At 32.9% G+C, this 25,317-nt stretch overlaps 1 protein-coding gene across 8 annotated transcripts in view; it reads right to left on the bottom strand.

The window, feature by feature from the left end:
• The window catches only part of LRRC7 (leucine rich repeat containing 7), a 440,527-nt gene that overhangs the window by 55,951 nt on the left and 359,259 nt on the right, over positions 1-25,317 (bottom strand). For 5 of the 8 annotated variants that reach the window (XM_016148942.2, XM_016148946.2, XM_016148945.2 and 2 more), the window contains 5 exons: positions 22,935-23,046; positions 22,557-22,737; positions 19,220-20,900; positions 15,287-15,427; positions 6,090-6,209 (listed from right to left, as the gene is read on the bottom strand). In XM_016148942.2, the coding sequence (XP_016004428.1) occupies positions 6,090-6,209; positions 15,287-15,427; positions 19,220-20,900; positions 22,557-22,737; positions 22,935-23,046 (2,235 nt within the window). The remainder of the gene's footprint in view (positions 1-6,089; positions 6,210-15,286; positions 15,428-19,219; positions 20,901-22,556; positions 22,738-22,934; positions 23,047-25,317) is intronic. The other 3 variants (XR_004955289.1, XM_016148944.2, XM_016148947.2) reach the window with 3 other exon arrangements.

The following is a 25,317-nucleotide window of genomic DNA, read 5'->3' as shown; positions in this document are numbered from 1 at the left end:
TTTGTGTTTCTCAATACAAGGCGCTAAGCGAAACCAACTTGAGTTGGGGTGACAGAAAGAGGATGAGGGAAGTGAGGAGAATCTCAACCAGGCAACTCAGAAAGATCTTTTCTCCTAATGTTTATAAAAATAGAGTTTTAAATGACTATAAACAAAGTATTCGAATCTGTTTTTGTTTTTCAGTGATAGCTCAGTCTACCAGAATAAAAATTTACTCTAACCAGTGTGAGATTTGCTCCTGTCAGAGGAGAAAAATGAGGCTTGGGAAGAGAATCAGAAAAGAGAGAGTCAGGCTTGTGCTTGTCATTACTCACAGTGGTAGAGAAGATGGTACTCATTTGCTTATGGACTGATGAAGTCAAGGCATTATTCCTGGGGGGTTAATGATGCTTATTGGGGGTTAATTTCACTGTTAATAACACATATTGCTTTAGGAAGGGAAAAATATAAAGCCTCAGGAAAAACTTAACTACCTGACATATTTCCTTCTGTACAAAAGAAGAGTTTAGCTATGACATTGACAATCACTAAAGTTTCAGAATCATTTTTTAAAATTAAATTTTATTTTAAACTAGAACAGATATTCTCGACTGATGTTGATGGAGATAAGAAACATTTCTATTTCCCTGTCTCTTATCTCTTACATGTTAAGTTTACCCCATTGATTTTCATATCTGCATCCTTTGTATCTTGACTTGCTCAATTATAGCCTCAAGATTTACTCTATGTTCTTCCATCCTGAAGTTTTTTAATATTTAAATCTTTATTTCTCTTTCTTATCCATTCCAGACTTTCCTCTATTTCTTTGTAAGTGAGCTACATCCATCCTCCTTTGTGCCTTTGAAGTAAGGGATTCCAACAGCACTCAGTTAAATTAAAAGCCAAGAATCATAGTTATTTTTATTCCAGTACCAATAAAGTGCTAATAGAAATATTTGTTTTTCCTTGCAAAACAAATTACTTTTCTATGACTAAAGCATAATGATTATATATTTTAGATATGATTTTTATGGCATAACAATAAAATGCTCATATTAAAATTACTAAATGTGTAAGTTGATTTTCTTTATGTCATACTTTTAAATATCTACTTCTCATTTAAAAATGACATCAGTTTATTATTATACTCTGAAAAGTTCCACAATAGTCTGATTTTTGCTACCAAGTGAAAGATCAATCCCAGTAGTAATTTCATTCAGTTGTTTTAAAACACAAATGATGGACTGACCATACAGTCAATAACAAAGCAACTTAAGATTTTCAAAAGGTATTTTAGGCCTTACTTTTCCAAATATGAATAAAAAGAAATGGTAAAATGCATTATACTAAGAAATATGACAAATGCCAAAATTAAAATAAGGAATAAATTTCCTTCCCAGAAACTTAAAAATTATAAAAAAATACTTTGTATGGTTTGAAAAAGGAAAATTTCTAATTTGGGGGCCTGTGAAAGAAAGGATAAAAAGAACATGAAAATGACCAAAAAATACATACAATTTCTTTTAAATTTCTTTTAGTTTCTCTTAATGAGTTCCTGGGCATGCCTCAGAGTGACGAGCAACTAGCCACCCTGAAGCCCTTAATGACTGAGCTGGCATTGTGGATGTGAGAAAATCATCGGCAAATTCAGCCTAAGGGGCAAGTTTGTGAGCCAAGACTAAATAGCTGCATTTTTAATACTTTCTCTGTCCATCTTGATGTTGACCCTTGATAATCATCTTTATCACTCTAGCTGCCAAGTCATTGTCCACTTAACCTAGAATAACAGACTCTTGGGGAAGGAAGAGTCATGCTAAAGAGTCAATGCTAAAAGAGACCCTCTAATGTCTAGTCTCTATATATTAAAAAATTTTCAGATTTGATATAGCTAGGATTTTAAAGTCTCTTAGTTGCCTTTTCCAGAAGGAAAATGTTTTAAGTTTCATTTGTTTTAATCAGTCACTTTAGCCTTTTTTCTGCAATCATTTTCTGCTCCAACATTTTAACATATCCTTATAATATTATCCTTCAATTTTAAATCTCCTCAGAGATATTTAACCTATTTAAGATTCTCAATACTTTTAAGAGAGTTTGTGATTTCAGAATTAGGGAAAAACAGTCTTTTCATTCCTATGGAGAATTCTACCAAATCAGAATATAATGTCTGACTTTAAAATGAAAATCGTTTTCATTTATATTTTACACTATGCCCTTCATACAATTTCCTGTTACGTATAGGAAAGTAGTCTAAAATATTTAGTCTCTCATGTGATCTTGGCAAGTTTCTAACTGAGAAAGCCTAAACTCAGCATTTTCTTTCATAAAGGGGATAAAAATAATACTGATTACTTCATATAATGGTTGTGAGGATTGGCTGAAGAAATATACGAGTGCTTAGCACAATGCCTGGCATACAGTACAGTTGAATACATGGTACATAATAGTTTTTTTGCCACAGTGACTGTGGCATAATTCAACACATTGCAGCAGTGAAAGCAGTAATGTGATAGAACTGTGGAATACAAATATTCATTCCGAAAGCACTATTGTTTTCAGCCATTGCAAGTTTGTAATTGCAATTCTTAAGTAATCAAATAGTGCTGCCTAGAATTTGGGGGGAAGATTTACTTATGTAGCTATCGACATGTTCTTCTGTCAGTGATTCCAAGACTTTTTGAATTAATAGACATCAGAATTTGAAAATGTGGAGACTAACATAGAAAGAGAAAAATTTAAAACTACCACCTACTATTACACTATTAAAAATAAAAATTATTTTTATTTCATTAAAAAATAAAGTAGGATTTAACACCCTCAATATTTTGTCATGGATTAGCCACTCTGGTACCTAGACCTGTCACAGATACAGAAACAAGACTCTTTCTGATAAACACTTCCTGTCTAATTATTTGATGTGTTCACATCTCTGGATCCACATCTTGGAGGATACCCACATTTTTTCCCCTATAGTGCTTCGAGTACTGCTAATCATAGCTGTATTACCAATACCAGTTCAACTGAAAAGCTATGATAACCAGAACAGAGATCTACAAGTTCAATCAAAGCCTTTCTTAAAGGGATTTCCCAGGGAATCCCTGCGGAGTTACAGTAATTTCTGATCACAGTAGTACTGCAGTACTAGTAGTAATATCTAGTAGTTGTAGTAATTACTACAGAGTAGTAACATCACAGTAGTATCTCTAGGCACAGAGATAAGATTAAAAAAATCTGCAGAGACTTTGAGAAATAGCCTGAATGGGGTGCTGGCTAAGATTTCTTCACCACTTGTTTTCCTTTGATTCTCCATTCTATTTGTAGTTCATTTTCTAGTTTTCCATTTTTATCCTGTTGAGACTGATGACTGACTACTTACTTCATGACAACTGCAAAAGTAACAATGACTTTAATATATATTCAATCATAGAATAAAATATAAACCCAATAACTAATAGTATAATTTTCACGCTTATCTTGAGAAATCCTGTAGCCCAGGAAAATAATCCCATTATCATTTTCACTTCTTTAGGTTAATTCTTACTGAATATTAACTTCATATATTTAACTAATAAATAATAATAATAAAACACTAAATTCGAATATTTAAAACATTCATTATTCTCTCTACTCTGTAAGGTAATAGGTAGACATGCCTATTTATAAGTTCTAAAATCTCAGATTTTAGGCAAAAGTGCTATAACATAGTCAGAAAATGCTTATGATAGTAGAAAGTACAAATGAGTTTACATATGAAAGACATGATAAAATTTTAAAGATATAATTTCACATTTGATAAGAAATATAAAAGGTCAATAAAGTTATCCAATGGAGTAAACAAATATTTTAGCCTTTAATAAGATTAACTAGCCCACAAATGTTTAATCAATATAGGATTGCATGGGGTTTTTAAAGCACATAGAGAAGCAAGCAAATGATCATCAATATTTGTATTTATGATAGGACTCAACATAATATTATGAACTCTGAAAATAGATTTCATATAAAATGGATGTATTGATGGATAATGTAAACACCTGTAAGTTCCATTTAGATAATAAATGAAAGGCTTTTCTTTTATGGGAAACTTTTAGTAGCCCTTTGCAACTATGTTAGTGCATGTGGTTCCCTCCTTTGGTCAGGCAGTCTGCTCTAGGCTCTAACAGGTACTCAGTTTCCTGCAATCACTTTCATCCTCTCAATTTTCCTCATAAGTAGATTTCTCTCCTTTCCTGTCTGAGATTTTCAACTTCCTCTTCAACAATGGCTTCTTATCATCAGCCTTTAAATATGATCAAATATCTGCCATCTTAAATATTCCTTCTGTCTTCCTTAGAGACCCTTCGAATAGATTCCATCATAATTCTCCCTTTTATTTCAATAGGAAACTTCTTTCTTGAGTTTTCTAGGTTTCCATCTCTATTTAGTCTGTAATAAGAGGAACCAGTTTTAGGATAAAGCCAACAGTATGAATAAAAGAGTAGGGAGGGAAAATCAACTATTTGGGGTTAATAATTTGATATTATATATATGTAATTTTTTAAAACCACCAAAGTTATCATCAAGGGGAAAATCATCACCTAGGTTACAAAGGAAGTATGTTAATTATGTAGTGTATATATAAGTTATAAAGCATGATTAGAAAATGAACACTCATGAACTTAAGAACTAGAGTGTAAGAACCACAATTTAACTTAAGAAATAGAACAATACCAATAATACCAGCTTCCTCCCTCATCTTATGCCCAGCCTCTTCTTTAGAGATAACCATAATCCTAAATTTTATGTTAACTTTTCCCTATAAATGTAATATCCTCATTCATGTACTTGAGCCTAAATAGTATATTTTTAGTTTTTCTTGTTTTTGAAATTTATACATATGGTATTTTTGATGTGTACATTCTGAAACTTACTTTTTACTCAAAATATGTTTCTAAAGTTTATACACATTATCAGAATTATAATTAACTAATTGTCATTGATATAAAATATTTCTTTGTGTGAATAATAGAATTTATGTGTGTACTTTCCTGGTGATAGATATTAGGTTTTTCTACTTTTCTAGTATTGTAAAATTACATGTATCTTGAATGGCATGTATAGGGATTTTTCTTAAATAATATCTTAAGGAATTATAGGAATATAGGTTGTGTGCATGTTTAGCTTTATAAGATAATTATCAAAGTGGAAAAAATTATTCCCACTAAAAGTACTGAAGTTTCCATTGCTCTTGTACTTGCAAACGACTTACATTTTTCAGACTTCTTAATTTTTCCAGATTTAGTAGACGTAAAATAGCATCCTTTTTTTACATTTCTTTGATTAAAATATTCAGTTTTTAAATTTTTATTTACTCTTCTGATTCTCACTGTATTTTACCATCTTTTGTATTGTATTGTATATCTTTTCTTATTGATTTGTATGAGTTTTTAAAAATATATTCTAAAATATATTTTTCAGAGTAGTAATAAATAAAAATATATTCTTCTCCCTTGTATATGTCACAATTATTTTCTTCTAGAGTCTTTTTACTCTTATTCTGGTGACTTAACATGTAGCACATAATTACCTACTTATCACTTAGTCTATCTCACTAGCTAAAAGGTCTTAGAGGTAAGAAACCATATCATTTCATTTTTGTTCCCCAGAATCTAGCAAGTGCTCAAAACAGTAGTACTGCTTGCTTACTATGTGTTTATTGAATGAATGATTGGATGAATAAATGGCCACGACTTTAGGAATTGTGAAACAATCTTTGTACAGTCAAATTTCATTTCATGCAAATACCATAATGCTGAGGCCAAGAAAGTTAGAAGTATACGTTACACACCTTCTTGGACTTGAACTTCAAAGATGGGTGTCAGGCACTAGGAAGAGGTGCAGAAAGGTTGCAGAATCTTGTTTATACAAATTTATTACCAGCTCTGAATATTTGGCAATACTCATTTTTCATTTTTTTCAACACACCTACAGTTAACCAGACTTCTTATGTGGGATAATATTTAGCTTAAATTTATCACAAAATTAGAAATGCTGTTAAGACATAAGATATGGATTACATATTACAATGAATGTGCAAGGCTCATGGTTTATGTCATTAATTTAAAATTGGTTACCTTTTTAGTAATGGTGTCCGGAGGTACATCCCGCCTCCCAAGAGGATAAGGATTCCATTGGCCACTAGGAGATACATCTTCTTGTCCATTGTCTAAAATGTTGCTTTGCTGGGACGGGGTCTATTGCAAAAATGGTATGGCATTCTTTAGTGATGTGATAGAAGTTTATCAGAGTTTTCTGAAAAGAGTCCCTAATGATTATGGTAAAATTAATTTTGTTTAATGCAGAAAAACATATATCCTGAACTAGAAGTATTATTTTACACTATTTGCTTGGTCAAAAATTCAAAATTGACAGCTTTTTGGAATCAATGAGAAATTCAATTAAAATAATAATCTTAGAGTTATTTACTAAATTTTAAAGAAAAGTTTAGATTATTTACAGTACCTGAATAAAAATAATCAGAATAAAATTAACCAATTGTTAAAAACAACATTTTAAGCTTGCTTAATTTGTTTCTTTAGCATGATCTTACCATTTAGAATATAAGTTGAAACCATATAATATACAATATTCCAAACAAATTTTATAAGGTTGTACTGATTCTGGGAGCATATGTCTTGTACAAATCCAAAATAGTGTTAACACTAGCATAGTATAAGATTCATGGAACTATGACAGCATCTAAAAATAGCTTTGAGGAAAAAATTAAAACAACACAAAAATATTGTACTATTAGAATCACAGTGTAAATAAATCATGACTGTCTTGATTCTAAATTTATCTATATAGGTCATTTATGCATTAGTGTTTAAACTCTTTTTAAATTTTATTTTTTACTAATTTACTGCTATTTTTGGCAAATAATAATACTCTTATATTTATTATTATTAATGGTAGATCTTTTAGTGGTCCTCCAATAGTCTGACCTGAGTAATAGCAAGTAATCACATACTATGGAGTGATATAGTAGTGAGATATTTTTCTTGTGGAAGATTAACTTTTCGCAAAGTCTTTTCCCTCCCTTAACCTGCAGGATACACAAGTATTACTTGATTTCCTGGGGTATGTTTACATAGGTGAGATATTTTGTTCAGTGTTTCCTATTCCATTTTTTTGCACATATTTTGAAAGATCACCCTAGATAAGTAAAGCCAGGTTCAAGAATGTATATGCAACTCTACTCTGTGTGAGGTATTGTCCTCCAACCCATTCTCTATAAATGGCAGAGATGGGCTATTTGCCAGGTTTCATCTGATTATATGGAATCATCTTAGTTGTTTTTCTTTAGAAAACAAATATATAACTAATTCTATCTGTATTCTGACTACTTGCATTTAAAGAAGCATTGCTTGAAACTATTTTAAAATAGATGACCCTTTCTTAAGGTCTAATGGGCATTGTGAAAAATAAAGAGATAACTCATTTTTTTTCTTATACTTTGGCCATGTGAATTCTTCTTTCACGAGCCTATCAGAAAGTGTGAAAAAAGAGAAAAATAGGTATTGAAGTTCTTGGGTGAGCTAAGAATGAATTTACTTGTATTTCTTTGAAAATCATATGTAGATAGCACATTTAAAGTACATATTACTTGAAAATAACTAAATAATTATTCGATACCCATCTGTCTGTCTTTAATCATTAATTTCTAATATTTACCTTTTTCCAGATTAATATATTTGCATATGCCTACACACAATTTTTCTAGATATTAAAATATGACAGATCAAATTATTAAAATTAAGTGGTTAAAATATAATTATGTAGGGTAGGCATTACTGAACAGTGTTTTTTGTTTTGTTTTGTTTTTAACTTTTAATATCCATGTCTTTTCTGGCTTGGTGTCTAAGTCAGGGAAGTGGAATAATAAGTGTGTTCATCGGGTTAGGTCTGTGCAACACAGATTTTTGAGAAGTGGTCAGAATTCAACATGGGTATCCCTTTTTTTCTTCCACATAATCCTCATCTCCATCTCTATTTCTTCCACTAAACTTGGTGCAGCTGGCCAGACATGACTCCTAGTTACAGAACACAACTGAAAATTGCAAAATTCTTTCTGGTGTAAAACAAGGCTAAAACCCTTTAGTTAAAATCCTAATGTCATGACAATGTAGGCTTTTAATTAGTTTATAAATTAATCTCTTTCTTTTTAAAATTAAGATTAGCAACCACACTAATTTCTCTATATAATGGCCAAAAGAAACATAAACATGCAGACACATGAAACAAAAACCTTATAAAACAGCAAAATTAAAGAAATTTCATGAAAGTAACTTCCTTAATTGATTTAAAGAATGTTCTGGGCTTTTTGTTTTTCTTACGTGAGACACCTGGGGGTGACTTAAATTTGCAGAAATAGAAAGACCATGAAAACAGTTTATTAATGTTTGGGATAGGGGAATCCAAAAAAGAATTATGTGGTAGGTTCACATTCTTTCCCAAAAGTAGTATAGCTATTTACAAAAAACTGTACTTTTTATAAAGTGCTACTGTATATAAATGTGGTTGCTCAGTTGTTAAAATTCTAAAAAAGGTTAAAAAGAGCAACTGAAAATGCAAAGAAAAAAGTAATGAATTTAACACTGTTGAAATTTATTATTTCAGAGAAAACACGAAATTGAGATTCAGTTATTCATTTAATTATTTTTAATGCCACATCCTAGATATTTTATTTAGATACTTTTAAAGATTAAGAATGAGCCTTTTCTTCATACACAACTAATTAAATATAAAAGAAATGGAGAAATCATCACCGTGCACCATTCTCTCAGCTTCTAAATTCTGTAGATCTTTAATATTTCAAAATAATAGAGAAAATGGTCAGTGTGATGTAGTAAAAAAATCAGAAATTTTATTCATTCAGAGATTAAGCAATGCTAGTAAAAATTTTGCTGAATAGATTCTGGTTCCAAAGACTGCTGTGGACATTTGTAGATTTGACATTTATGATTTTTACTACTGTGAATGATCACAGGTACCTATTGGAAGAAGTAATTTCTAATTTTGGTGACATAATGTGCATGAATATGCATTTCTGTGTGTGTCTCTCTATATCTGTGTATGTATGAGCATGTACACAAATATGTGCATGAAAGTATCCATATGTGAGTCCATATGTAAGTGTATGTATATGTATAGGATTCACATATAACTGTAAATGAGTTTAGCTAATCCAGTGGCTTTGCTCTTGTGTACTAATTCATGGGTGCACTGAAGCTTTGGAAATTCACTTATTGCATTTCGTTGGAGAAATTATTGAGCATGGGACTAGAATTAAGCACTTTGTAAAGGTCTTAGGATATAGCCCTTATGGATCTATTTTGCTTAGTAATTGGCGTATAGTTCGCAAAGGGCAGTTTCAAAAAACGTGTTAAAAATAATTTTCCTCAAAGTATTTCCAGTGAAATTATTGTTATAATATTCTTTTTTGAATACACATTTTTTTTTTTTAAAAAGTAGGTGTTGTATAGACAAATATATGCCAACCTTGGATCTAAATGATTATAATTTCATGAGGTTCAATCTGAAAGTGTTTATGTCATGTCCAGATGATTTTTCAACCAGCATTTCATTCTAATTGTGAAAATGCATTTGTATGAGTCTTAACATTATTATTTTGGTAATTTTAGCCAATGTCTTTGAAAATGTATATGGTTTATAGTCTGAAAGTGTTTTTTTTTTTTTTTTTTTTTTTTTATAATTAGAAAGTTAAGGGAATCCTTTTCAGGGTTAGTAGCCAATAATAAATGCAGCAAAATCAATAGAGACTATAGGCATAGTTACCACAAGCTGCCATATAAATTGTGCTTTGCTTTCAATAGGAAAAAAATTGCATAAAATAAGTAACCCTTAAAACTAGGATAAATAAATGTATATAAAATATTGGTACTATTTGATTTGAGACATCTGCATAGATTTAATAAGAAAGAACATTAGAAATTTTAAAATAGTATTGGTACAATAGTATTAGTATAAACATTGCTATCTAAATTTAATTCAAAAAATGGTGGAATGACTATCAACAGATAGTGAGGCCATCTTCTTCCAGGCAAAATTCTATGAAAAGATTATTAATACATATATTTTCATGAATTTAGATTCTCTTTCTCTGAAATTATAATTTATATTAGTGTCTGTTTCAATAAGCCAATAAGCAGTTGGTGCTATGGTATAATATTATGGTGGTAGAATTTAAAAAAAAAAAAAGCAAAAAAATAGCAATTTCTCCAGTGCAGAAGAGACCACACTATTTATTTTGGCAGCTGGACACCTGCAGATGGGAAGTTAGAAAAGGCCAGTGATTTCTTCCCTAGTCCTGTTTGTCTCTGGGGCTGCAGTAGCATGAATGATTAATTTATGATTTTCTTGGGTTCACAACCTTTGGCCTTTCACTGTACTGAATGCTTAGGAAATGCAAATGGATCTTAAAGAGTGCAAAGTAACTACTAGCATTTATTTATTTCAGCTAACTAAGAAGGCATGTATCTCTAGCACATAAGGAATGATTTGGGTCATAATGTGTTCTGGATAAATTAATATATTCTACTTGTGTTATCCTTTTTTTCATCTCCTAATATCTACTTTTCTGGATTGTGAAGATGATGTGAGATAATGTGTATAAAGGAGCTTTATCAATTATTATGAGTTATGTTCTAGGAAAATGTTACATTTTATAAACATTTGAGAAGGCATCTTCATACAGTAGAAACAGCAGGAATTTGTGTGCCAAGCAGAGTCAGATTCAAATTCTACCTGCTACTATGCTAGCTGCAGGGGTTATAATAGTAAAATAGTAAAAATACATTTGAGTTCCTTTCTGTGACAAACGAGATTCAGATTTCTCATCTATACAATGCAGACAAATACTTTCTTTGAGGGCTTTCATGAGGGTTTTGTGGAAAAAACGTTATTTAAAGTACCTCATGGTACCAAGTAGATAGTAAATTCTCAATAAATTCCAGTCTTTATTCTTCTATCAAAATATCTATTCTACCATTAATCTGGATAATAAAAATGATTGTTTAAACTGAAATTTTACAATACAGTTGACCCTTGAACAATGCGAATCTTAGGGGTACCGCCCCATGCAGTCGAAAATCCACATATAACTTTTGACTCCTCCAAAACCTAACTACTAATAAACTACTGTTGACTAGAAGCTTTACTAATAATACAAACAGTTGATTAATACATATTTTGTATATGTATTGTATACTGTATTCATACAATAAAGTAAGCTAGAGTAAATAAAATATTAAGAAAACCATGAGGAATAGAAAATACATTGATAGTATTTATTGAAAAAAACCCACATATATGTGGATCTGTGCACATCAAACGTGTGAACGTGTGCTATTCAAGGGTCAACTGTATTATATTTCTCTCTGATAACATAAAATTTCAAGACAATAGCTAGGTTTAATTACAACAGAACACATCCGAAGAAGCACATGGAACCATTAATAACATCATAGAAAATTGTCTTAAATGCTTTTTGGAAAGGCAGTAAATAAATGATAAATGAATAAATGAATGAATGAATAAATAAATAGATAGGAAATATAAATAACTTTATAATTTAATAACTAATTTATGTCTTAAATGTCTGATCATAAGTACTATTATTTTTTGGAAATTAGAATAAGCGTCAATAAATGAAAATATTAAAGAAATTAAATTAATTAAACTAATTCTGTTGCTTATTTGCATTCATTTAATTCTTAAGAAGTTCCATAAAATTACATTAACAATGTAATTTACTGTTTATAGTACAGAAAGCCCTTATTTATTTAGCTTATAATCTATGAAAAATATTCAATATCCAACCTGGCATGTAATAAATATGAAAACATTAGAAATATTGGAAACATAGCAAAATCTGGGAGAGTCTTCCCTTTCTATCCACATTAAGTATTCACTGTATAGAGATTTTATCAAGTACACAGTGCTTCACTTTTAAGTCACAAAGCTTACTTAGTTTACTACAATTTTGTTAAAAAGAAAGTTGAGGGAAAAAAATAACTAGATACGTTTGGTAACTAAAAAAAAAAGAGAGAGAGAGAGAAACCAAAAATGAAATAATGTGTTGAGGAAAGACCCCGGCTTACACAAATAGTGGCTTTCTGTCAATTACCAAGGTAGAGAGGGAGGCTGGTAGGAATCACAGACAGGTCCCCTTTCTGGGTGCATAACTTAGGAAAAGACAGTCTCATTATGACAGAGAAAATACCAAAAAGTGCTCCTTTCTTTTAATTGCAAGACAGTGGGAAGAGTCTGGATTTCAGGCCCTGGATATTCCCTGAAGAGGGAACCACTGAACAAATGTATGCAGCAACTGTTTCCTGTGCTTAACTTGTAATATATGAAGATGTTAATTTACATTCCTCAGGATACTTCATTTATTCTTTCTAGGATACCCTAGAGTCATTTGCCATAACAACTAACTAGAATGGCCAGTATTATCATTCAGGAATTTTATGAATAAAAAGACAACTCCAGGATTTTCACAGGAGAATGCACAGTTTTGTCAATTTTATCTACTGAAAATATTTGCGTGTAAATTGTCCTTATCCTGTATTTTTGTGGAATTTTCATGGCTAACAAATATTTAGGGGCTGCAAAGAAATTGTAAATAGATAATATTAATTTTTATTATCTTAACTAGCAAGATGAAAGTGTTGTAATAGGTTTTCATGCACTTGTAAATCAAAGGAAAATAATATTTGTCTATCTCCTTTCCTGCAGAGAAGGGTTCAAGGAAACTGAGCATCAAGCATGGAACCAGTTAGCAATGGTCAGTGGATCCAAGAAGGGAAGATCAGAGAGGCTGTATCTTAGGAGAGGGCGATATGAAAGCTTCGCAGAAAAACCAAACAAATTTTCCTTTTAAAGAAACTCTGCAGCACAAAGGTGAGCGCAAAGGTGAAGGGACAGAGACTTAGATTGGAATCCACGTAAGGAAACAGAGCCTAGAGTAGTCTCAAAATTGAGTCAACACCACTCAGTGCCCACACATGGTAAGATTTTTGCAATGGTGGTTAAGTTAGGAAGATTGTCCCAGATGCCTAAATGTTTAAGTTTATAGGCCTTAAACTGATGATTTGGGGTCATAAAATGTTTTGATGGTAATGGGATAGTTGCCCTGCCTGTGTTTCTTTTCCATTCCCTGCCCTTCTCTCTCTCTTTCTCCCATATGGATAATAAAATATTGATGATAATTCATTTTCAGATGGAGCCTTTCAATACTTATATCATTCTTGGTTTGCAATTTAATGTAGCTTCCAAAAAGAATCCCTTCAGGTTATCTCTGTGCCCAACTGAGAAAGGTTGAAGAGTCTCTGCCATATATCTGTTATAAATCATCTTAGAGCTATAGTAATAGTTCATAAATCTACTCTCTAGGGTACCCTAAACAACAACAGAAAATTAATATAGCAATATAGAGGTGCCTAAGTTATATCTACAGATAATTTAGACATTGAGAAAGAGCGCTTCAAAGTGTATTAACATTTTTCAGATACTGAATATATCTGTAGTATATTATAGACTGATGAGTAAACAGGGCTACAAATTAGCCAAATGAGGAGCTATTCATATGAGATAGTTTCAATGGGTTCAAGCAATATCTTCCTTCATATCAAGATCTCTTTATTCTCACTGAATTTTAAATTCCATCATTTTAGTTTGAGGGTTTGATTTCTTTCTATTAATTAATTGTCAAGCCTTCCAGGAAAGGTGCCCATTAAAATTGTGATATCTCATCTATTTCTCACTGAAAAAAAGTTTCAAGACCTTTTTGAAAACCGATTTTGTTATGGCAGAGGTTGAGAGCCCTGGGCACCTGAGAAAACATGAAGAACAGGATCCATTAAAGTTGGGGCTCCAGCAAAAAGAGTCTTGCTAATTAATAGTTGTTTGCTGGAGCCGACTTGTATTAGCTCAGGAGAGTCCTCTGTACTCAAGCCCCAATTCTGAGTTCAGTGATGTTTAATAAGTACTTTGAAATTTGCTATAGGGGGAGTGTTTATATCATTGACATTGACAAACATCACAAAATAGGACCTTGTTTTACTCCCTGGAGAGAAAGTTACCCATATACCACTGGTCCTGCAACAGGAGACTGAGGACAGGAAAAACAACATTCGAATGTTAACTTAGTTTTTTTTTTTTTTTTTTTTCAGAGTGATGATAAAGTTGTGACTATAAATGTCCCTTTGATTTTATTACTCTACTCACAGTAGGAACCAAACAATCCAGAGTTAGGGGTTGTTATTAAGATTAATTTAACAATAAAACATGAATTTGAGGTCTTTTGACCCTCATCTCGCTGGGATGAAAGTTTGTTCCATAAGTTCATTAATTTTATTAGGAAAGAAGTGTTTGGAGGCTACTTTCATTCTATTATCCCCACTTTGCATTGCTTTTTTCATAAAAAATTACTAGGTTAATGACTATCCTAACAATATAGTCATAATGATATATTGTGTGAAAATGACTCATTAGTCTCCATCAAAATGTAACTAAGACAGAAGGCATTAATCAATTTAAATAGGTAAAATGTTCATTCTCAATTTTGCCTGAATAAAACAAGCAGGAACACTCCTTTGACCGTGGGACAGTATCCTCTTACAGCATATTCCTTTTCAAATGAGCCTACTTTTCTTTTAAAACTATGTGAACTTGCTACTTTTCCATTAGCCTAGATGAGTAACAATTTACTAGCTAAGCAACAAACTTGCTTTTCATGTTTTACTTCTATGTAATATTTCTTGTGAAGAAAAATGGGCTGAAAAAGCATTTAGAAGTGTCGACTACTTAATTTCCATTCTAATTTAGGACTCTGTCTTTTCCAATGGAATCAACTGAAATTCAATAATGATTTCTAGCTCAGCTCTTAGACTGCATCGGTAAGAGAAGATAGAGCTATCTCAAAAAAAAATATATATATATGAAAAAAATAAAGAATAAAAGAAAAAGAAAATGAATAATTAGAAAAATGAGACTTAAAGCAACACAAAAAGCCATGTACCTGCTCAATCCAAAAAGCAAAGCTGTTAAGCAGGAACCTGATAATCAGTGAAGTTACAAATATTCATTTAGCAGCTAAGAGTTCAGGCTCTACATAATTTTCTCTTGTGCTTTTTGGACTCATGAGAGTCTATAAGCAGGATAGTATGTACAGCCTAAACACATTAAATGAACAAACAACATTAATTGGCTTTGGTATGCTGACACATGTAGGGCAATCCATACTTACTTTCTGAAGAGGTAGTTCTTGTAGATCAAATTTAGACTTAGTCTGCAAGTTTAAAGTCATGCTTCTGCCTGCATGCATTGCTGAAATACCTCCATAGGGCAGCATGCCAAGGTTAACTGTATTGTGTTTGTAAGCAGCATTCTGAGTAGAGGAAATAATCATGTGACAGGGTGTGAACACATGCTCAACAAACTGAATATTACATGAACATGTTTAAATTTATAACATTTAACTTTAAGCGAGCAAACAGTAACTTTCTTCTTAAAACATGCACTTGATCAGACAGAAGCATACAATAAACAGTGTTAGTTATGCACGTAATGAGTACCATCCAAAACTACAGAAAAGACAAAAAGCAAAGATACATTCCATTTTACATCTGCTGCTAACTCAAAGGCATAAAAGCTATCTCTTATATATCATGATAGTAGTGACTTTGGATAAATGTTGTTCATCTGCAGTAATCTATCAATTTGAAAAATTCAAACAGTAAAGTCTTAATGAAATCTTGTCAGCTGAAAATCTCATGGTCTCTTTTCCACTGTGAGATCATCACATACAAAAGACAAATACTAGCTTCATAATTCTGGCTTACATCTAATGCAGGGCAATGCTAAAGCCCAAATCAGTCTCCTTTATTTCCCAGTCTACAGGCTTACTTATAGAAAAAGAGCTGGTCAAAAAACTCACTGAATTTGACCAATGGCTGATTGAATTTACTGTTAATTTACTTAAAATAGCCAATTAAGTTGCATGAGGATCTAAATATTTTAAAATTTTTTGTTTCTTAAAATTTACATTTTAAACTGGAGATATTTTTAATGAAACTAAAGGAATTATGATTTGAACTATTAATGCTATTTATCTAATATACCTAAATATCTTTAAAAAACAAGATATTTTCATTGTAGTTACCCTTTAATAAGTCATCCAAAACCATTCCAAGTATCTGATAGTTAATTTTTTTACAAACTTCATTAAAAATTAAAAAATTTTGGATGCCTAGTCATCAAATAGTTTCCATCAGTATAATCTACACTTCTGTTTATCATGGAAATGTAATAAGTGAAAGCATTTGGCCCTGTAAGTAATTCTCTTATTTTTGAAAAAAAAATCTACAGAAGTTAACTTAGTACACTTTTTAAAACTTCAATATTATTGAACAAACATCAGGCAACTATTTTATTGTGAGGACATTATTTGTAAGGTAATGAATTTTAGCATCAAAGTTTCATTGAACTCATCTCAAAAATGATTATACTCCTTATCTACCAATCCTATTTTTTTTATGGATCCCTGATTATGTCATCTAGAGATTTTTCATCATCATTATATCAAAATTATGACACTGAACATTTCAATCTAGCCTTCAACGATTGCTTAAAGTTTAAAATTCTTCCAGTCTTGTGCTCTCAGCTCCCGTAGAAGAGTAGCAGTCTCAGACACATGGTTTCATGTTTTAAGTTCTCTCAGTTACAGTGGGGCACTGAGCCTGAAGGTTAAACTAAAGGAGAAAACAAGTATCTTTTACTGAAGTTAGTACTTGGAGCTGCCTCTCCAAGTATCAAATGAAATCTTTACCCAACAATACATTGGGCTGTTAAGTTTATCCAATGTTCAGGCCCTTAGATAGTTCTTTTATGAGGACTGGACAGAGATCTTGTAGTTTCCAGTGCAACAATTTGAATTCCAGTTTTCAAATCGCTCAACTAAATTTAACTGGGAGGGAAGCACACCATGTCTGTGGTGCAGCCTGACTTCGGACAGAATGTTAAGTAGCACAGCTATGTCAAAATTAATTTTACATAACATCTTCGGAACCCTGAATTCATCTTGTTGAGTAGCTGGCAAGTTTTAAGTAAATATACAGCCTGAACTGCTCAGTAACTCAATTGAGAGGGGAAAAGAAATATTACTTGGAGAAAACAAGAGAAGAGCTTCCAGGATCCAATGGCTTGAAGTGATACTTTAAGGTAATTTCAATTCTTAGAATTAAATGAGAAGCTACTTAATATATAGTGAAATTGCTCTGTAAAAATAAAAGACAGACCAAGAAAATTATAAACAAACTGGGGATACATGGAGACTAATTAAAAAGGGAGGTATTGTCACAGCAATGGAAAATACATTAAGTTACTTTTCGTCATCTGGACCTGGGACAGTCAGGGCCTCCAGATTGCGGTGATCCAAATCCCTGTCTCCCAGTCTTATCTTCCTCCCTCCAAATTTCTGCTCCAACTAGAATAGTCACCTATTTTTAGTAGCTCTGATCAAAGGAGAGGAACCATTTATCTGAGAAGCCAGTAAATCAATGATGATACCAAAAGTTCAGAATTTTGTCTTTTTTTTATGCTTTGTTTTCGCTCACTCTTCTTTTGCCTCAAATTACTAGTCATTGTACATATGCTCCAAAAAGCTTCTTATAACCTTTCTTGACTAGTTCATCTTACCCTGTTACGTATGGTCGTGTCTACACGAGGCCAGAGTTCCCAAACTGTACAGTATTATTTGGCCCCAAATATTTTCGCCCTCCAAGTTATCTGTCTACATGGAGGGTATAACTTGAGGTAAGGCATGGTGACAACCGACCAGGTGTCTCCCACTGACAGCCAGTCATGAGGCTTTGATGAGTCTCCCTTCAATGGGACTGAGCACACCTATTTGAAACAGACATTCTGATGAAATATTTTGCAAGGCAGAACCAATTTCCACAATGAGAAACTAAAACCCACACCCACACTTATTAGTTCACTCTTTCCCTAAAAATAATTGTTTTCTTGTCATGTAGACACGACCTACAAACAATTATTTAAAAAGAGTATACCTGAAAACACAAAGTTTAAGGAAATATAAATGTAGTAACCTGTGCTTTTAGCAAAAACACCAAATAAAATAATAAAACTATTGCATGAAACATTCTAATAGTATATTATTACCCAGATTTCCATTTTACATTGTGCATTTAAACCTAGAAAATGAGAACAAAAGGGTCTATTTTCACAAAAAGAGGAACTTTAAGATTCTAAGGTCAATGCAGAGCACACAGAGCCCTCTATATCAAAGCCACAAAGTACACTCAGTAATGATGGTCACTGATCATAGTTCTAGAAAATGAAAGAGGAGATTTCTCTCAGAAATAAAACAGGCAGCAAATTTTTTTACTCCTTAATTTTGTGCATTCCATGCTTTATGGTGACTCAATTTTTATCTGAATTGGGATTAATTTCCCTTTTTTGCTGCAACATACACACTAATTTGTACAGTTGTCTTCATAAAGACATCTATTTTTGTTAGTTGTATGACTTGAATTTAAACATTTCCTTCTATATAAAGACTAACATTCTAAATGGCAGAAATTTTATTAAATAAAATAATGTGTAGGAGGGCATTCAATCTCTGCTTATTTTATTTTTCTGTTTCTTGCTGGGAAGATTATTGCTCATTTGAAGTAATAACCTTAGTGGTCCCATAGCAGTAACTGTATGCAAATTTTATAAACAAATTAGGCCTGACTTTAATAAAAGTGACTCCATGCAGAAAGGGGCAAAATACTCACTTTTTTATAGATCCAATGAAAATCATACTCTTTAGGTCACTAGAGAACAGTTTAGTGTCCTAAGAGAGGCATTTTGCCTTAATGGCCAGAAAGCAATTGAAGCACCATCCCATATAATAGAGTGGAATTCTTTCTTACTGACAACATTTAGGCTAGACTTGATAAATAATTCACCTACAGGTTATGGATGTTCAAAAAGCATTAAACAATATCCATGAAAAACTATTGTGATCAAATTCCCCACCATATAAAGATAAATAAAATGCTGATCATCTATTCATTCATGTAGTTCATGCTTCACTACATGTACTTAGAAATGCCAATAAAGTAAAACTAAAGGCAGGAGGGATATTCTTACAGAGAAACGCCAAACATACCCTGTCTAACCTTCTAGCTTCTATATGTCTAAGCAGCTGTTGTCTCCAGTCTGCAGGCATTTTACCACAGCTCTCCTCTCCCTTCACAGGAGTAGGCCTCGTCTTTATATCACTGTTATCTGATGGCTTGTCACCATAGTTACCCAAGTTATAGTCAGATGGTATTTTTTCCAAAAGAGCTGCCATAGTAGGCCTAGCTGAAACTGGCCTGGTTTGGGAGGCACCGAAACTCTCTGTACTGTAGCTTCTTGCAGACAATGGCCTCCTCTGGGTAAGGTTTTTAACTGGAAAACTTCCCGCCTGAGCTTTCACTTCTTGATATGAAGGGTGTTCATCTTCATACCTGCCATTCCTTTTCAGGAACTGGGACTCAGTCACTGAAACGCTGCTTTGGCGATCCAGACCTCCCCTGTATGGGGGTCTGCCGTACCTATCACTCGGAGGCAGCTCATGAGGTTCACTGACCCTCCTAAACATGGCCATTTCTGTGGAGCTAGCCAGGGAGTCAGCTCTTCTCAAGAAGCCTGACCTGGCACCTTGGCTGGCAAACTGGGCATTCACCACAGCATCCTCATTGACAGATGGCTGAGAAAACGAAAACATTTGCTCCATTGGTGGGTATCCTCTGTAAGCTCTAGGACTGATCAAATCCTTGGTGATATTTTTGCTGGGCTGTTGCACATACTCGGAATTGTGTTGAAAAGGGGGCGGTATCCTCTTTTCAGCTTTAACTTCCACTGCTCCTTGGGGATTGAAGCTTTGGTCAAACTGATAGACTTTTTTTGTCATGGAAGCTTTCTGTTGCTGTGGTCCTTTACTACTCCCATAAGTGAGCATCTCGTCATCCAGCATTGGGACCGACTGGCTTCGAGACATACTGGACATGCCATGCTCCGGTCCCAACATTTTATCTGGTCGTTCGTGGCTTCCTAAGTGATCACTTCCAGAAGCATAGTTTTCTAATGGTATATTATAAACCTTGTATGTACCAATGTCAATTTCATCAATACTCTGTGACTTTTTGAATTTGTTGGACTTGATATCTTTCATTAGTGGGGAAAGCCTCTCTGTGCTTTTGCTAATGGAAATAACACCTTTAGAAGATTCTGGGCGGCAGTGGATTTGAGAAAAGACATTACTAAGACTCCTGTTGGGATTGGAATCGTGATACTCCCACGGTACTCCTGGAGAAAAAGGACTAGGTATTTCAACAGATTCTTTCATATGTTCTTTCCTTTCAGGCAATGGGCTGGTGGTGGGGGTTGTCTCTAATTTAGAAGGGAAAGCGGTCCTGTCTTCAAAAGGACTAGGGGTTCTGGTCCAATTCTGCCAAGGATTGGAAGGAGGCACTTCTGTTTCTGGCGTGTGTCTGTGTGTAGACTGCTCAAGTTCCAGAGGAACACCAACGATCCTATCCTGTCTAATCAAAGGCCTGCGTCCGTGAGAAGCGGGGTTTCTAGATTTTGAACTTAAGAGAGGATTACTGCTGGCATTCTCGCCTGTTGTTTCCTCTGCAACAAACCCTGTGTTATCATAATGTGAGCCATCAGTCCAGTTGTCAGTGAAAGCGTCACTCATTGGCAGCCGGTCAGGACGCTGTGGTAGATTCCCTGGGGGAACAGCTTCCCGCTGGCTAAGTAATGGCTTTGAATCAAGAGGTTGTGGGAAAGATTGTGCAATCCTGTGAAGACAATGGGAAGAAGATATATGAAAATTAGGAGGAGCTGGGTCTTTGACAGAGAGAGAAAAAGAGGCCAAGAATGCCACTATACTTTGTTTAACAAATCATTCATCCACACCTTACTTATGATTAAGATAGCATTATTATTTCATGTTCCCAAAATTCACTCTTTACCTTGCTCTAACTTTTATGTCTTCCTAGTAATCATCACCTTCTACCATATTATATAATTTACTTATCTATTATATTTATTGTGTATTGTCTTGTGTCCTCTGCTAGAATGTAAACTTATGAGGGTAGAGATTTTTTTTTGTCTTCAGGCATGGTGCCTGGCACAGAGTGGGTATTAAAAATATTTTTGTTGAATGAATGAATGAATGGATGAATAAATAAATAAATAAAATATATAGGTCTTCATTAACGGTCCTGAAACCTAATGATTAGAATTACCTGCCTCCTGGTCCCCATCCCCGGAATTTCTGATTCAGTACATCTCTAAACTATTGTTTGAGAGAACCTTTCTTATAAATATTGGTATACCTAATGAACCCAAACTGTCTTCAAATAAAATTTATTTGAAGGTCAGGTATTGAAGACATTAAATTCATTGTATAGGGAATATACTCACGTATCTTTCTCTAGGATGTAAATTGTATTATATTATATTACATTATATTATGACTTTTGGTCATTGGCATGTTTATACCAGTGGCCACAGTATGTTTAGAAAATGCTCATTTTTCTAAATTTATTCTAAATCATTTATATGTTAATAATATTAAATTAAATATATATTTTTTATCAGTAAAAGACTTTTAAGTGCTTTTGCTAATGCAAAGAAAATTATATTTAGAAGGTATCTTCCAAAAGTACCTAAATTAAGCTCAGCTGATATCACAAATAACAAATTTATAAATTGAAAGACTTAAGATTTTTATCATGGGCATCAATTAATAGATGTATTCATTAATTACCAAAGAACTTATTGCCAACAGTAATGATTTCATCAGTAAAACATGATCAGAAGTCTTTGTCTACCTATATTAGATGACATTTGCTATTTGTATCATAAAACATAGCTAAAAAAGTTACAAAACAAGGGAATCAGAACTGGGCAAATACTACCTCCCTGGGTCACTTTATTGTAACCTGTAGGTTTTGGTTTTTCATCTGTAAAATGAAAATAATATAGAGTAAGATCCATTTTGGAAAAATTAAATACTTTCACTTATATCTTAATTTTTCCAAGTGGTGATAAAACGATAATGATGATGATGATGTCAATGGAAAATTTATTAAATATTTACATTGAATTAGGCATATAAGGGCAGTATGTGCATCTTACTTTTATCCATACCATCATTTTGAATGGTGAAATGCTCACGTGCACATTGGTAAAACACAGTTTTTTAAAAATTTTTTTGTCCTGACTAAACCTGTTTATCTCTTACCATCTCTCCCTTAATCAAATGCTTTCTTCATAAAATGGATTCATGTGCTCTTGGAAATCCCAGGGGACTAGATTTGCTTACCTGTCCCTTCTGTCTTCTATGCCACTCATATGCTAAAAATAATTCCAAAATTAAGATAACTTCATTTTAAAAAGTTGCTAACAATAAGCATTTGGGAACAGAAAAGAGGGAATTCTAAACATACCTGTTACCCCACAAAGAATTATGTACTGCATCTTTAGCTGTTGTCTGCAAGGACCCCACTTTAACCCGGGTGTTGGAGGATCCTGAGGAAGCCTGGGAAGGCGAGTAGTCTGAGTAGGTGCCTGAGGAAACACTGTTATTCAGACAGTGAGTTTTGTCAACTTCAGACTCATCAGTTGATTCTGAAATGTAAAGTGGAAAACATTATAATGCTCTTGAACATTGACAATTATGAACAGAAAAACAGCATATTGATTAATGTTAGAAATACTATTTATAAAATATTTGTATAGACTATGGTGTCTCATAATTTACAATGGGTGATTTGTCATGCACATGCATTTGTGGCATATTTTCCACATCAGGTTCACAATGTTACCTTTTTTGTCCTTCCCTAGCAGAACAAGTTTGGGTGGGTACAGGGGGGTCTCAGCTAATGAAGGATGAAGCTCCCCAATCCTCATTTCATTAGCTGGATGAACAAAAGAATCCTGAGAGATATAATAATATAGGACAAGGAAAGTAAACATTGAAACAATGGTTAACCAAGATGACAATGTCTTTATTTGGCTCAGATTTAAATATGGGGCTCAAAAATTTAAATCACTTTGATGCACTGGGATAAGTGAATCATACCTATCTCTGAAGTAAGCCCTAATTTTTTTTCCCTAATTCAAATGCGTCCATTTATTTATCAAACTTTTTTTTTAATGCTCTTTATATTCCTAACACTATGCAAAAAACTATAGAAGTTCCAAAGAAAGACAAGATGTCACCCATGCTTTTTGGGAGTTTATAATCTAGTTGGGGATATGAGATATAACTCATTGTAACACAGGACTGAATTAAGACAAGCCATATGTGAGTAATATGATACAACCATATATATGTAATATATACACATATAAGAGTTCTAAGGGGTTTTAATATATACATATGTAAGTTTTCCAAGTAATCTTAATTTCTTTAGTTCTATGAAATATTCTTTCTAAGGTTTCTAGTTTTCTCACGATCAACCTAGCCTGCTAAATCTTCATTCTAATTTCATTCATTGAATGCAATGAGCAACATTGGTCCAAGAATATAACATTGTAATGACAAATAAATATGCAAAAAAACCCCACATACATTTCAAACTTTTATAATTCAAATTGTCCCCAATTTTTTCTAGGTATAAATATAGTTCATCTGTGCCCATGAGTAAGTACTGATGTAAATTTATGCACTGTAATTTACTTTATGTCTTTTTTATCTCCTTAACATTTAGGTTAATTTGAATTCAAAGAAGAATTTTCAGTTTTTTCATTCATTAAAACTTGTTAGTTTGGAACATTAATGTAACACATTGAGAAATGTTTTGTTAAATCAGAGAAAGAATATACTTGAGAGCAAAAATATAAAAGAATAAAATGGGTCCTGCCTTATAACTCATTTGTTGGTAACGGTCAGATGGAAGCTCTTATTATAAATGTTAAGGCCCTCATAGTAATAGGCTAAGTACTTTGGGTATTGCAGAGAAACATCCATTTTCTTTAATTTTTGGTTTAAGTTTTATCTTTTGGGTTGTTTTTGGTTAGGTTTATATGGGAATATTTACCTATGAAAAACCCGAGTATATCTGGTACTATTTTGATTTTGTTTTTAAAGAATATTCAAGGGGAAGAAGACTTAAAGATCATCTAATCTCTTTTTCCTGAAGGTGGATTCTGAAAATCAGTGAGGCCCAGGTTCACCCAGATAATTAGACAAAGATCCAGCATGGAGGCAGTATTCTATTAGGCTCTATAGTCCAGAGATCTTCCCTTATACTGTGCTGCTCCTCCTAGTGAGCTCGGCTGTGAGAACATTAGAAACATAAAATGTAGTATCAGAGTTGAAGAATGCCAGGAAAAAGGGTGGAGTTGATGGAAATTCTGGGGATGATGAAGGAAATCTGTTTTTGTGGATTTTGACATTTCAAAGGTTTAGCATAAGAAACTTATGAAAAAGTTCTAAGTTGACAGGATAGAGAATGAAAGTCTTTACACATCTTTGGAGAAATTTATAAGTAGAAGCAGATGCAAGTGTGATAAATGGAACCACAAAAGGCATAAAATATGTTCATATTTTAAAAAATTTAGTGACAAAGTGGCATATTTCTTTTTTAGTTCTGCTTTACCATTTATTAATCAAGTTACCTTGGGTAAGTCATTGTGCGTCCTCTATCTCTTATTCAACTCATCAATAAGATGAAAGTAACAGACAATAAGGAAATAGTGCAAATTTCTGTCTAGGAATAATTTTCTATAAACAGAACTTGCTTTTTGAAATAATTTTAAATATATTCTTATGGCATTTAACATAGAAGTTACAGGTATTTTGTTTTAGTCAAAATAATAAGCCAAATAGTTATATAATACAGAAATATAAATATTATTAAGGAGTTTTACTGTTTTTTTTCCTTCATGCCTTAGACATTTAGTACTCAAATTATTTTGTATGTTTAGATCAAACTTTTATACTTGTATCCCAAAACTGTGACTGGAGCTCTGCATGACAGCTATTGTCTGACTCAGATTCAAGTTTCTGGTCCTACTCAAGAATTTCTATTTTGAATCAAAAAGGGCACCAGCAACTCAGAAGAGAGTATGACATCAGCTAATCATGAACTTGCATCTCTTCTCGAGTTCTGTGGTCTTCCACCTAGGAGAATAACACTACTGAAGCAAGAATAATGGGTTTGCAATGATCCAGTTAGACCTTCTTATCTTTATGAGAAAAAT

This window comes from Rousettus aegyptiacus, unplaced genomic scaffold, assembly GCF_014176215.1.
Source record: "Rousettus aegyptiacus isolate mRouAeg1 unplaced genomic scaffold, mRouAeg1.p scaffold_m13_p_1, whole genome shotgun sequence".
Taxonomy (NCBI): Eukaryota; Metazoa; Chordata; class Mammalia; order Chiroptera; family Pteropodidae; genus Rousettus; species Rousettus aegyptiacus.
The sequence above is the reverse complement of the archived record's forward strand: the minus strand, read 5'-3'. Positions and strand labels throughout refer to the sequence as shown.